The 14,268-nt window shown below is 53.7% G+C and overlaps 1 protein-coding gene across 1 annotated transcript; it reads left to right on the top strand.

Moving 5' to 3' along the window:
* The first annotated feature begins 1,206 nt into the window (after positions 1 to 1,206).
* On the top strand, positions 1,207 to 1,952 carry LOC145715010 (uncharacterized). Its single transcript, XM_081794597.1, has 2 exons — positions 1,207 to 1,904; positions 1,937 to 1,952. Exons 1-2 carry the CDS (start codon positions 1,207 to 1,209, stop codon positions 1,950 to 1,952), a joined length of 714 nt encoding a protein of 237 aa, XP_081650723.1.
* The last annotated feature ends 12,316 nt before the right edge of the window (positions 1,953 to 14,268 follow it).

Raw genomic sequence — 14,268 nt, 5'->3', positions numbered from 1 at the left:
CATCCTTCCTTCATCTGCTCTGCTTGCACGTGTCTCTCTCTCTCCCTCTATAGCTCTGTCTCTCTGTGTGTCTCTTTTTCGCTGTCTCTCTCAGTGGACCTTCTGTGTCTGGGTGCATGCTTCTTCAGAATTCTTGTTGGTGCCTGGGAAATGGGAAGGGAACTCGTCTGCTTTCGCGTGTACTAGTGAAAGCAGGCACAGGGCTTTCTCAGAGACAGACACAGACAAGTCTGCAATTCTCGGTGAAGGGCCCCTACGTGCCCTGCGTGGTTGGAGTCGTCCTCCTTTTAGTGGAAGGTTAGATTTCAGGACCGGAGCAAGCTGCTAAATCCTACTACTACCCCATCTCCCTGGCGCTCTGTACGGAGATCAGTAGGGCACCAGTGGCAGATGGTGCTCTGGGGGTTGTTCTTTGCTCTGAATTGCAGTGCAGTGAGGTCTACTGAGCTGTTTTCTTGCAAGGACATGGCGGTGGGGTGGGTCTAGGGTGGGTGTCACTGGTTCTGGGTGGGCACCCACCTTACCGCCGCCCTCAGCCTGACGGCCAAGGAGGAGATACCGTGCGGACGGCCATGTGGCCCCGGTAGGCGTGACACTAAGGACTTCTCCAGGCTTTGCCCCAGCTTCATGAAGAAGGGGCAAGGGACGGAGCAGTGAGTGGCTCACGGCGTGGACGATCCTGTGCTGAACGCTCTGGTGCCCGTAGTGAGGCCTCTGGGGAAAGGGTGTACAAGCGACCACACACTGCGCGATACCGGGGACCTCGCAAGTGAAGCCTGGAAGGTGACAGCGCTGAAGAGGACATGCGGCAAACGGGGGCCACGCTGGCACCTTGGCACTCGCTCCAGAGCCTGGACCGGCCATTGGCGCGCGCTTGCTGGCGGCCAGCACCCTGTCTTGCTGTCTTGCAACTGATTGCTCCCCGAACCTGGCCAGCTGGCCTGACCTGCCCTGGAACCACTTCGCCCCCAGGCCGCATGCGCACACTCTTCACTGCCTCTGTCTCGGCCCCTCCTCCACAGCAGCCACAGCCAATGCGGAGTCCTCAAATCCCAGAGCCTGTGCGCCTGCGCTCAACTTTGGCGGGCTGCGGCGGGAGGCTTCAGGGAGCTCATGGTCTTGCGGCCAAGGCTCCCCCCACCTGCTGCCGTTTCCTGTCCTTGTCCTGAGGCTGCCCTAGCTACACTGGGGCCGGGGCCGAGCGTCATGGCCAGCGTGTCGCGGTCCGGACAAAGCGGAGATTCCCGCCGACCCTGGGCCCTGATCGTCCCGGATGCGAAAGGTGGAGAGTCCCGGCCCCGCGGGAATGCAGGGGCGCTGGAGGGCGTGGGCTGGCCGCAGTCCCCAGGTTCAGGGGCGGCAAGCGCCCATCCTGTGCAGGAAGCCCAGGCCGGGTGTGAGATACAGGTGGCAAGCCCAGCGGAGGAATTGGTGCTGATATTGGATGACGGAATGGTGGCGGCTGAGGTGGTGATCGGGGAGGAGGAAGAGGACGGCGAGGCGACCAAGGATGAGGTGGCTGGAGAGGAGAATTCTGAGGAAGCCAAGCCAGAAGCAGAGGACATGCACGAGGAGGAGGAGGTGGAAGTTGAGAGACAGCAGCAGGAGGAGTTTCAGGAGCAAGAGGAGAAGCGCGAGGCAGATGCAGAGGCGGAGGAGGGGCCCCAGCTCTCCCAGCCGCTGCAGGAGCAAGAGCCAGCGCTGCGTCCTGCCTCAGCCCAGGACCCGCTGGCAGCACTGGAGCGTCTTCAGCTGGAGATCAGCGCTGGGAATGCCCAGGATTCCAGGGCCTTATGGCGGCTGAAGCGCAGGATTCTTCGGAGGCAGATTTCTTACCTGGATCACAGAAGGGCCATCATCAAGCACATCCCTGGCTTCTGGGCCCAGGCGGTATCCTTCCTTGTGCTGGTGGGTGATGGCGGGGGCTGTTGTGCAGGAGGGCTGGGCACTGAGAGCAGGGTGCCTCAGGGCGATGGCCCCCAGAGAGGAGAGCTGGGGAATGGTCCCTGGCCCTGGGTTGGTGTGGTCTGGGATCCAGTGTAAGGCCTTGGACAGGGGCGGTTGTTGGGGATGGGGGGACTTGGTGACTGGGTCTGTTTCCTCTAGGTCTCCGCCAACGTTGGCCTGCAGGCTGGTCTCAAATATTACTTGCAGACACGAGCCATGTGTCCCCATGCTACCAGAGCTAGGGTAGCACAAAGCAGCCTTCACTCAGAGCAGATAAGGCAAGGAAATATTTCGCTGCAAAATGGGAGAGTTACGCAGGCCGCACACCCACCTTCACATTCACAGGCTGTGCACGTTTCCTAGCAGTTCCTTCAAAAGAGAGCATTTCAGACACACACTCGTGACCTTTAGTGGAACCACGCCACGCCCCTTTGCCAGACAGTAGGACGACTGAGACCCACTCCGAATGGGGTACAAGCTGCCTCCTCAGACCCTGACACACACACACACACACACACACACACACACACACACACACACACACAGAGGATTCTCTCCTGGTATCTCCACCCCTGCTTCCCTCTCTGTCCTCAGGCTCCGGCTCGGTCCCACCCATGTCTTTCTCTCCGGACTGGCCGTGTCACTGTGTCTAATCCTTTTCCCTCCTCGGCCCTCCTCGTCCGTGCTTCTCGATCTCTTTCTCCCTCCCACACCCTCTGCTTGCAGCGTAAGTGTGCAGTCGGGTTCCTGTAAGCCATGTTATTCCATCTGGACTCAGGAGGCTGGTGACAACATAGGTCTTCACGGGAATATGCCAAGAAACCCAGCCGTGAGGAGGGGTCAGAGCACATGCCGACATCACAAGCTATGATGGGCTGCTGGCAGCCCACACAGGTCAGATATAGGAAGGAACTGTGAGGCGTGCAGGCAGTGGAGTCTCTCCCTGCTGTGTGCAGACAGCGTGGGAGGTACAGGAAGCCAACGGACTGCCCAGTGTCGATGGGGTCTGATGCATCTGCAGAGGCTGAGGAGTGTGGGGACTAGTGTTTCCTGGTCTTTCTGCACATGCCGTGATCTAGTCCCTTGCTCTTAGCCTGGGAGGGTTGGAGGGGGGCTGTGTCTGTTTCCACAGCATCTGAAGGCACAGCTCCTTGACACAGCACAGATTCTGAATCACCCCCAGTTGTCGGCCATGATCGGTGCCCAGGACAAAGACGTGCTCAGCTACGTGGTCGACTTGGAGGTGAGACCGGGGAGGCTGTGGCTGGGGGCCGTCCCGTCGGGGGTGGGATTTGGGCAGGAGAGGGTGAGGCAAAGGTGCTCACCCTCACAGCCAGGCAAGTAGCTCAGGACCCCGAGGGAGGACACTTGCCCCCTCCTGTCCCATTGCTCACGGCAGGTGGAAGAAGTGGGCCATCCCAAGTACCGCTGCAGAGTGATGTTTTTCTTTGGGGCCAACCCGTACTTCCGGAACCCAGTGATCATTAAGGAGTATCAGCTGAGCTTTGCTGGTAGGGTGTGGGTCCCATGATGGTGCGGGGCAGGGGGATGAGGAGCATGAATCAGGGGCAGGAGGGAGGGGGAGGGGGAGGGGCAGGTGGGTGGGGAGGAGGCCATCAGCTTGCTCCTCAAATCCTCTCTTCCTGCAGGCTACAGGACATCGCGTTCCACTCCAGTCCAGTGGTTCTGGGATGATGAACGTGGAGCTCCCAGTCGCAGGCATGACCCCACCAGCCTTAACTTGTTCAACTGGCTGTGTGAGCACAGCTGCCCAGGGGCGAACAGGATTGCCGAGGTGGGGCCCCTGAGGCCTTCGTCAGCAGTGGGGATGTGGGTGGCCCCCGGCCAGAGAGGAGAGTGGGCTATGCCCAATGTGGCGCCGGCCTGTGTCCTCTTCCAGATCATCATCGAGGACCTGTGGCCCAATCCCCTGCAGTACTACCTGAGGGAGGAAGGGACCAGAAGACAGTGATCTGACGTGCTCACGTGTCGGTGAGAACCCCAGTATGCGGTGTGTTGACCTGCGTGTTGTATGGGCAAGGGAACGTGGGCCACACATTGGCTTGGAAATGGAAGGTCCGCCGACACAGGGACACAGGTAGCATGGGGAGAGGGTGGGAGGATGACAGGGGACCTGCAGAGACTCAGCTGCAAACACACAGAGGGTCGAAGCCTGCAAACCAAATGCAGTCGTGCTGTGGGCTGGGGCTTTGGAGAGCAACTCGGGAGGAGCAGTGCTTCACCACAAATGCTCCCCGTGGATGTCCGCCCTGTCCCGGGCTTCCCCCTGCTCCTTCAGTCTGGATTTGCCTGCCAGTCTTTGGGTCAGGAGCTGCCGTGTCCCCAGGCGCCACTGTGGTGAGAATCTCGCACTTCCTTCCATGTGCCCCACCACGCCATGTCCTCCCGCACCCCGACAGCCATTCTTAGAACTGGTCCAAGGCCATTGGGGGCTGGAAATGAATCCCTGGGTGAGAAAGCAAGGGGGATCGCAAAAGGGCGAGGCACAAGAGTGACACCATCTGGGATGTATTTGCAAATATCCCGTATCATTCTTGGTGTCTGTTGCGTGGGGGCGCGTGTGTGCGCGTGTACGCAAATGTGTCTGCGTGTGCCCACATGCGTCAGGTGCTCTGCATCTGTGTGGGCGTGAATCGTGCAGAGCTTCTATCTTTGCCCATGCAGAAACAATGGAGGACGCCACCAGTGCTGGAAGAGATGGGTGGATGAGTCTCCTGTCTTCTACGTGCCCCGGAGAGAATTGAGGAAGAGATAACGTGTGGCAGCCTTGAAGAGTTTCCACGATGTTTATGTGGACACATACAGGAAGCTAAAAACCCTTCTGTTTTTGGTGTGTGTGTGTGTGTGTGTGTGTGTGTGTGTGTGTATGGGGACCTGAGGAGGGACGATGAGGAAGGGACCTGAGTGTGACTGTCCTGCCGCTGCCCGGGTGATTCTGTGTGTGCGGGAGAGGTGCAGTACTGGGGTGGGGCCGGTGTTGCCATGTGCACAGAGGCCTGCCTTCTTGGGCAGGAAGAGCCTGGAAGGAGGAGGAGGAAGAGACAGACCTGTTATTTGGAGATTTATTGTATAGGCCAGAGCCGAAAGGCAGGGAAGGGGATTGCACAGTGGGACCAAATTGGTCCATTGGGTCCTGGTACAGTGTGGCCAGGACTCGGGGGGTTTCAGCCAGGACCCTTGATCCCAGAGGGGTGCTGTGTCCTTGGTGAGATAGAATCCAGTCAGCAAAGCCTCCAGTCAGGATCAGAGCGAAGACCACATGTCCCCGGACAACTCAGGAGCAGGCAGGCTTCTCATAGTCGATGCCAGTATACCTTGCTGCTGCCTCCCACACCCGGGGCTCCTTTGACCCCGAGCCCTGTCCTCAGACAGTGGCTCAGGATGGGAGATGTGTCAGGGGGAGGGGCAGGTGTGGGTTGTGGGCAGCAGCGAGGCTTATGAGTGGGAATTCATGGAGAGAGTACGCACGAGGGCAGAGATCCAGCGTGAGTTCGTGCGAGTGTGTGTGGGCGTCTGTGGCAAACTGGGCCTGAGATCCGTGGTGGTGCCGGCAGTGTGAGCGTGCATATGTTTGTGCGATTGCGTAGCGGTGTGTCTCTGTCTGTGCAGGAGTGGGTGGTTAGGCCACTGGAGAGACAAGGAGAGACACAGCGGTCTGTGTGAATGAGGTGCTTATGTGGGACGGTCAGGTGCCAGAATACAAGAGTGCAGTCCCTTCCCTCCTGAGTCCTGATGGTAATCGCTGGGATGGGTGCAATCGTTGCTGTGCCAGGGGGCTCAAGTCAGGATGCAAAAGGGAGATTGGTGCAAGGTCAAGAGGGGGGCCGAGGGGAGGAAAGCCTGTGTCCAGTGGCCAGTGGACCACTTGTGAGTGAGTGTGCTTGCGTGTGTGTTAGTGTGTGTCTATGTGGGAGTGAGTGTGTGTGTGTGTGTGTGTGTGTGTGTGTGTGTGTGTGTGTGTGTGAGTGGCTCTGGTGGGCCGACAGTAGCAAATACGTAGGGGCTACATGGTGTGCCCAGGCTTTGTGCACAGGGTAGCTAGGGAACCCAACCTGTCAGGCTACGTGGTGTGCAGAGGGCGTAGGTATTTCCCTGGAGGGAGCCGTCTAGCAAAAATCTCTGCTCTTGGCAGACGAGCCATGTTTTGTCACCAGTCAGCTCTTCCTTGGGGCTCTCCTCTCTGCTTCCTGTGCACCAGGCCCAGGGAAAGGGAGGAGCTGGGACCCTAGACCTCAGGTGACTTGAGTCCCCCAGGGGTGCCATAGCAGGGTGGTGTTGGTGATCCATGTGTGGATGGGCAGGTGAGCAGCCTGCCAGCTGCTCTCTGAGGGGACAGTTCCTTGCCAGCAACACCTCTCCCCGCAGCACAAGATCACCACTGTCGCTGCAGCTGGGCTGGGGACATGTCAAGGTGTGTCCCAGAACTGTGTTCCCCTTGCATGTAAGTGGTGCCAGAATGCGCCTCTCAGTCCCTGTGCGGGTGACCCTGATTAGCCTCAGGCTTAGTCGACTCCTGGCCTCATGTAAATGGGGAACTGGGTTCCTTTCTCAGTGTCTCAGCGGTTGCATGTCGACAGAGGATGCTGTGGACATTGTGGTCAGGATTCTGACCGGGCTCCCCCCGCCCTGCCCCAAACCACAGTGGGCAGCACATGGCCCACTGTGTGTGCGCTTTGGGGAGTCTAAAGCCGTACAGCCCCTCCAGTATTCTTCTCAGGTGGTGGAGGGTCAAAGGGGCCTAGGGAGGAACACTGGTCCCAGTCTGCTGCCGGCTGTGCCCACAGGTGTGTGTGCCCAGCTCCTTGACGCTGAAGCTGCAAGGCTTCTGCCCTGCCCCCAAAGCCCCATCCCTAGAATTTGCGTGTGGGCCAGATGGAAGTGAAGTCCCAGTGACCCTGCGGGATCACAGCGGGTGGTCTCGTCTGTGCCTGGCCACCCACCTACCTGCCTTCCCCGCAGCCCGTTGCCCCCATACAGGGCTTTCGGTAAACACGCGGCCACCGTCCAGCATGAGAGGAAAGGCTTGACGGTGTCCCAGTACCGCTGGTCATGTGTTGGCTGCTGCCAGCTGACAGCATGGAGACCCCATGGCCCAGTGGAGGATGTCCGACCTGTCCTACAAGGAACTGGGGACGACTGTACGGATGCATCAGGTCCCATGCAGTAACCTAGGCCTGACTTTATCCGCCTAGGGGGTGATCGAAGAGCCTTGGGGTCCCAGGCCTGGCATATGTGTCGGTGTGCTCCCTCCTGGATGGCGCTGCCGACACAAGGCTGGCTGGTCAGGGGTCGCGTGTGAGGCCCGTTGGGTCCCGGCCTCTAGGTCCGATACTGCCGTAGGTGTTGTTGAAAAGACAGAGCACGATATGACCATCCCTTGGGTGTCGCTGCACCGGGCATCCCGTCGCTGCTCCCAGGTTCCCACTACCGAGTCTCCCCGGGAGGCCTGGGAGGTTGCCAGGCTCCTTTTGCAGGGACACAAAGGCTTGTGAGAGCCCATCCCCAGGGTCCGGTGCTCATTGCGGATGACTTGGGGGCAGTGCGAGATCTATTGCTCCCGTCCTTAGAGGAGATTGTGGTAGTCTTAAGGGACAAAGATGTGCCTGGAGAATAGAAGGATGTCCAGAGGAAGCATTGGAGGAGGAAGAGGACGAGGAGGAGTAGGAGGATGAGGAGGAGTTGGAGGAAGAGGATTGGGAGGAGTTAGAGCTGGAAGAGAAGGGTGAATGATTGGGTGCAGGAGAGGGAACAAGTGGAGGAGGAGGATGTCCAGGATGAGGAGGAGCACGAGCCAAAGGAGCAGGAGCAGCTGGGGGAGGATGTTGAGGAGGACGAGAGCAGAGGGAAGAGGGTGGGGAGAAAAGATAGAGCCAGGGCTCCAGAGCATGAGTAGAAGTGTAGGAGCAGAAGGAGGAAGAGCCCGAGGAGGAAGAGGTGGAGGGAGAGGAGGAGCAGGAGGAGTTGGAGGAAGAGGATTGGGTGGGGTTAGAAGAAGAGGAGGAGGAGAAGGAGCAGTGAATGACTGGGTGCAGGAGAAGGACAAATGGAAGAGGATGATGTCCAGCACCAGGAAGAGGCGGATTACGGGCCAGAGGAGCAGGAGCAGCTGGAGGACGGAGTCGACTAGGACGAGAGCAGAGGGAAGAAGAGGTGAAAGGTCAGAGGTAGGGCAGGAAGGGCGGTAGCAGGAGAGGACCTGGAGAAGGAGGAAGAGTCCTAGGAGGAAGAGTTGGAGGAGGAGGAAGAGGTGAAGGACGAGGAGGATCAGATGGAGGAAGAGGACTGGGAGGAGTAGGAGGAGGAGGAAGACGAGTGAATGATCGGGTGCAGGCGAGGGAAGAAGTGGAGGAGGAGGAAGTCCAGGACGAGCAAGAGGAGGAGCACGAGTCGAAGAGCAGTAGTAGCTGGGGAGGAAATTGAGGAGGACGTGAGCAGAGGGAAGAAGAGGAGGAGGAGGAAAGGTAGAGCCAGGGCTGGAAGAGCAGTAGCTGCAGAGGGGGAGCAGAAGGATGAAGAGGCCCGAGGCTAAGACTTCCAGTACTGTGTTGAATAACAGTGGAGGCGGTGGACATTCCTGTCTCGTTCGTGACTTGAGCTGAGAGCTTTTGCTCCTTGAGATGATATTCACGTTGGGTCGTTCATACATGGCTTTATGATCTCGATGTGTGCTCCTTCTATCCCTACTTTCTTGAGGGGTTTTACCAGGAAAGGATGCTGTATTTTGTCCATCACTCTGTCTGCATCGATTGAGAGGATCCTGTGGTTCTCGTCCTTTCTTTTATTGATGTGAGGAATCCCGTTGATTGTTTTGCAGATGTTGAACCAGCCCTGCGTCCCAGGTACAAATCCCACTGGGTCGTGGTGAATAACATTTTCATGTATTGTTGGATCCGAGGGTCTAATATCTTGTTGAGGAGTTTTGCATCCATGTGCATCAGGGAAATTGGCCTATAGTTCTCCTTTTCAGTGGGGTCTCTTTCCGGTTTTGGAATCAAGGTAACGCTGGCTTCATAGAAAGAGCTTGGAAGTTTTCCTTCCATTTCTATTGTGAGAACAGCTTCAAGAGAATAAGTGTTAACTCTTCCTTAAATGTTTGCTGGCACTCCCCTGGAAAGCCATCTGGCCCTGCAGTCTTCTTCCTTCGGCAGGTTTTGGATTACTAATTTGATTTCTTTACTGGTGATGGGTCTGTTCAAATTTTCCTTTTCTTCCTCTTTCAGCTTTGGTAGTGTATATGTTTCTAGGAATTTGTCCATTTCTTCCAGATTGCCCATTGTATTGGCAAATAATTGCTCCTCATATTCTCTTCTTATTGTTTGCCTTTCTGCTGTGTTGGTTGTGATGTCTCCTCTTTCATTCTTGCGTTTCTTTATTTGGGCCCTTTCCTTTTTCTTTTTCATCAAACTGATGACTGGCTTATCAATTTTGTTAATTCCTTCAAAGAAGCAGCTTCTGGGCTCATTGATCTGTTCTCCTATTTTGGTTTGTTTCTTTGTTTGTTTGTGTGTTTGAGGTTGTTTTTGTTTTTGTTTTGTTTGATTTTTGGTTTCAATAGCATTAATTTCCGTTAATCATTGTTATTTTCTGTCTCCTGAATGTTTTGGGTTTCGTATGGTGTTCTTTTTACAGCCTCTTAAGGCGTAAGGTGAGGTTGTGTCTCTGAGATCTTTCTTTCTTCTTTAGGAAGACCTGACTTGCTAGATAGGTCCTCTTATAACCGACCCTGGTGCGTCCCAGAGGTTTTGGGTTGTGGTGTTATCACTGACTTCCATATACATTTTCATTGACTTCCGTATACTTTTTATATTCTCTTTCAACCCTTGCTTAGCCCATTCAATCTTTAGTAGGATGTTCTTCAGTCTCCCAGTATTTGTTACCTTTCCAAATTGTTTCTTGTAGTTGATTTCGAGTCTCTTAGTGTTGTGGTCTGAAAATATGCACGGTGTGACCTCGATCTCTTTGAACTTCCTTAGGGATGACTGTTTTCCCCAGCATATGATCTATAGAGGAGAATATTCCATGAGCACCGGAGAAGAATGTATATTCTGCTGCTTTACTATGAAATGTTCTGAACATATCTGTGAAGCCCATCTTGTCCAGTGTGTCATTCAAAGCCCCCGTTTGCTTGTTGATTTTTCGTTTACATGATCTGTCTGTTGCAGTGAGTGAGTGCATAGAAGTCTCCTCCTATGATGGCATTACTAAGAATGAGGTTCCTTATGTTTGCGTTTAATTGGTTTGTATATTTGGTTGCTCTCAAATACGCCACATAAATGTATCCATTTGCTAGGTCTTCTTGGTGGATAGACCCCTGAATTATGACATCATGCCCTTGTGTATCACTTGACACAGTCTTAAATTAAAGTCTAGATTGTCTGATAGAAGTATGGCTACTTTGGCTTTGTTTTGTTGACGGGTAGCATGACAGATGATTCTCCATCCCCTTCTTTTCACTCTGAAGTTGTTTTCACATCTAAAGTGGGTCTCTGGTAAACAGCATATCGATGGAACTTGTTTTCTCATCCATTCTGTTCCCCTATGTTTTTTGATTGGAGCATTCAGTCCACTGACGTTTAAAGTAGTACTGAAAGACACGATTTTATGGCCATTATCTTGTTTGAAGAGTTGGAGGAAAACATATCTATATATCTTTATATCTATATCTACGTCTCCATCTCCATCTGTATGTGTATGTGTATGTGTATGTGTATGTGTATGTGTATGTATATGTATATGTATGCGTATGTATTGTATTAACTGTATCTATATATCAATATCTATATCGATATGTATATGTCTATATACATCTATATATATAATTCTATATCTATTTGTATATATAAATATAATTATAAAGATAGATAGATAGATAGATAGATAGATAGATAGATAGATATATAGATATCAATTTCCCTCTGAGTGTCCCCCCTTAAAATTGCGTGCAGGTGTGATTTAGCGGTCACAAACTCCTTTAAATTTTGTGTATCTGGGAACCTTTTTCCTCTGTTTCTATTTTGAATGACAGCCTTGCTGGATAAAGAATTCTTCACTGTGGATGTTTCTAATTCAGCACTTTGAACGTATCCTACCACTCCTTTCAGGCCTGCCAAGTTTCTCTGGATAGGTCTGCTGCAAACCTGATCTGTCTTCTCTTGTAGTTTAGGGACTTGTTTCCCTTGCTGCCTTCATGATTCTCTTTGCCTGAGTACTTTGTGAGTTTGAATATGATATGCCTTGCTGAGGGTCAGTTTTTGTTGAATCTGATGGGGTCCTCGGTGCTTCCCGGATTTTGATGGTGTGTCTTTCCCCAGGTTAGCAACATTTCCCACTATGATTTGCTCACATAACCTTTCTACCCCTTTTTCTCTCTCTTCCTCTTCGGGACCCCTATGATTCTGATGTTGTTTTTCGTTCTGCATGAGTCACTGATTTCTCCAATTCTTCAATCGTGCTCTTTTCCTTAATCTCCCTCGATTTTGCTGCTTCCATAGTCTCCTTAAGTTGGTCCTCTGAATCGCTGATTCTCTGTTCTGTCTCATCCATCCTTGACACCGCTGCATCCATCCGTCATTGCAGCTCAGTTATATCATTTTTAATTTCATTCTGGCCAGTTTTTACTGCATTTTGTCTCTGCACAAAGGGACTCTAATCTACATTGGACTGCAGCTAGTATTCTCATAATCGTGCTTCTAAATGCTGCTTCAGACATCTTGCTTGTGTCTGTGTTGGTTGAATCCCTGGCTCTCGTTTCTTCAGGCTCTTTCTTTCTGGGTGAATTCCTTCCCTTTGTCATTTTGAATGGAGAAAAGGAACTCATGAGGTAGAAAATTCAATGAAATATTCAAATTATAAAATGTTAAAAGTAAAAACTTAAAAACACACATGTGAATAATGGAATGAATGATGCTAGATTCTAGGCATGTTTCACGTGGGTGTTGAAAGTGGTTTTGACACAGGAGAGAAAAAAACGTGGGAGTGGAGAAAAATTTAGAAAATACTAATAAAAAATATTAAAAAGGGAAATGTTGTGAGAATTTGAAAAATCAATACACTGAAGTAGACTAAAAGGAGAAGATGGGAGTAAAATAGAATCTGTGAATATAGACACAAAAGGAAAGAATAATGTAGAAGAGTATTAAAGAAAGTTAGTAAAATTTCCACCTGCCCAGTCTCCTTCGCCTCTCCGCGCACAAAAGCACCTCCCTTCCCATGCCTCCTCGCTCTCCAAGTTCACTTCTGCATGCCACGTACCTGCTGAATTCGGTGGTTCAGGATATGCAGATTGCTGTGCTAATCCTCCAGTCAGTTTCCTGGGTGGGTAGGATGGTTTAGTGTTGGTCGGGCTGTATCTCATGCACGCGAGACACTTAAGAAGCTTCCATGCTGTCTGCCATCCGGGCTCCTCCCCCAAGAGGTGAGATCTGTAGCACCAGTTCTCCGATATGAGACATCCCACAGGAAAGTTGCGGTCGGTGACAAAGCGGAAAAGGGCATGTACCAAACAGGGAGGTCACCCTGGAGGGGGAGGCAGAGAACCTGCTCCAGACCTGGGAGGGGAGGCAGGGGCTCAAATGCTGGAGCCACGCCCACTGCCCTCCAGCTGATTGTTCCTGAACAGCAGCCAACTGTCTGGGTCTGGCCTGGAGCGCCTTCACCCCAAGGACCCATGGTCAAAAAGTTCACTGCCTCTGCCTCTGCCTCTCCCCCACCTCCACCGCAGCCACAGCCACAGCCACAGCCACAGCCACTTCAGTGTCCGAAGGGCCACGGGGCCGTGGGCGTGCTTCCCAAATGCTGGTGGGCTCCAGAAGGAGGCGGCAGGCATTTAAAAACCTTGGGCCTTGACACTCCACCTGCTGGGCCTAGTCTGGAGCCTCATGCCTCAAGTTCCCACTCCTTCTGCCCTATGGCCCTAGCCTGAGGATGGGCTAGGGCCCCAAAGAAGGGAGTCCTGTTCCGGAAAACGCTGAGATTCCTGACAATACCGGGCCTCCATTCTGCTGGAAGAGGGCGTTCGAGAGTCCAGGAATCGTGGCAACACCCCTGTCTCAGTCCCAGACAATTTCACTCGTTCATACGCACGCACACGCACACGCACGGGCACGGGCACACACACACACTCCCCCTCTGTGGCTGTCTCTAGTGGTGACTTACTCTCCTTCTTCGGCCTCCTTCCATGTCCCTCTGGCCTCTGTCTGTCTCTGAGTCCCTGTGATCATTTTCTTGAGGGAACGCTTCCTCCCTCCCGCACCTCCATCTCTCTTTCTCTGTCTCTGTGCTGTCCTTGCACAGTATCAGTGCATCTGGGTTTCCGTGAGCTGTGCGTGTCCATAGGGACGTAGTAGGCTGCTGATGGCACAGGGCTGCAGGGGAACACACAAAGGAACGCACAAGTACCAGGGGTCAGAGCACATCCAGACCTCCTAAGCCGTGACTGCCTCCAGGCAGCCCACACAAGCTGGGTATACATGTGAACTGAGAAAGGTCAGTCCCTTGGCCCTTGCCCTGTAGGTTGCAGCCAGCTGGGAGGTACTGAAACCCAAGGGACTGCCCAGTGTTGAGAGGGTCTGAAGAAAGGGCAGGAGCCGAGGAGGCAGGGAACCTAGTCGTAGCTGGTGTTTCTCCACATGCCATGTTCCGGTGCCATTGGTACTGGAAGGTTGGTATCAGTTGTGGCTCTCTTTCCTTGGCATCTCAATGCAAGCTTCCGTGACCCAATGGAGGTCCTGAATCTGCCCTAGTTTTCAGCCAGGTTGGGCCCCAGGACAAATGCACGTGCTGTGTGAGGGGGGAAAGCAAGTGTGAGTCGTGAGGAGGAGCTAGCCTCGTGAGTGGGATGTGGCAGAGGGCATGAGTGAGTGCACAGGTCCACTAGAGTGTGTCTGTGAATGTATTGTGGCTGGCGCCTGTGAGTACTTTTGCCTGAGACCTAGCGTTTGTGCTGGCAGCGTGCACGTGTCTGTGTCCACGTGCCGCGTGGCCGTGCATCTTTGTGCCCGAGTGAGTGTGTGTAGGCCGTTGGCAAGCGAAGGAAAGAGACTGGGGGCTTTCCTGACTTGGTGAGTAAGGGGGGGCTCCAGTGCCCAAGTGCAGCGAGTGCAATCCCTTCGCGCCTGGGATCGACACGGAGCTAGCTGATCACCTTTCATGACGGGAGGAAAGCCCGGACTTTGCCTGGGTCCGCTCGTCCTGTGTTGCCTTGGCCAGGGGCAAGTTGGGGTTGGGCCACCCATGGCGCAGTGGAGGAGGACCAAAGTTCCCTGCAAGGAAGTGGGCGTTAGTGGAGGGAGGCAGCAGAGA

The sequence above is a fragment of the Panthera onca genome, chromosome Y (assembly GCF_046562875.1).
Source record: "Panthera onca isolate mPanOnc1 chromosome Y, mPanOnc1 haplotype 2, whole genome shotgun sequence".
In the NCBI taxonomy this organism is placed as follows: domain Eukaryota; kingdom Metazoa; phylum Chordata; class Mammalia; order Carnivora; family Felidae; genus Panthera; species Panthera onca.
This window is presented reverse-complemented; position numbering and strand designations above follow the sequence as displayed.

What these genes read in the sequence shown, in the direction of transcription:
- LOC145715010 (XM_081794597.1), top strand. Translation starts at nt 1,207, where the DNA reads ATGGCCAGCGTGTCGCGGTCCGGACAAAGCGGAGATTCCCGCCGACCC.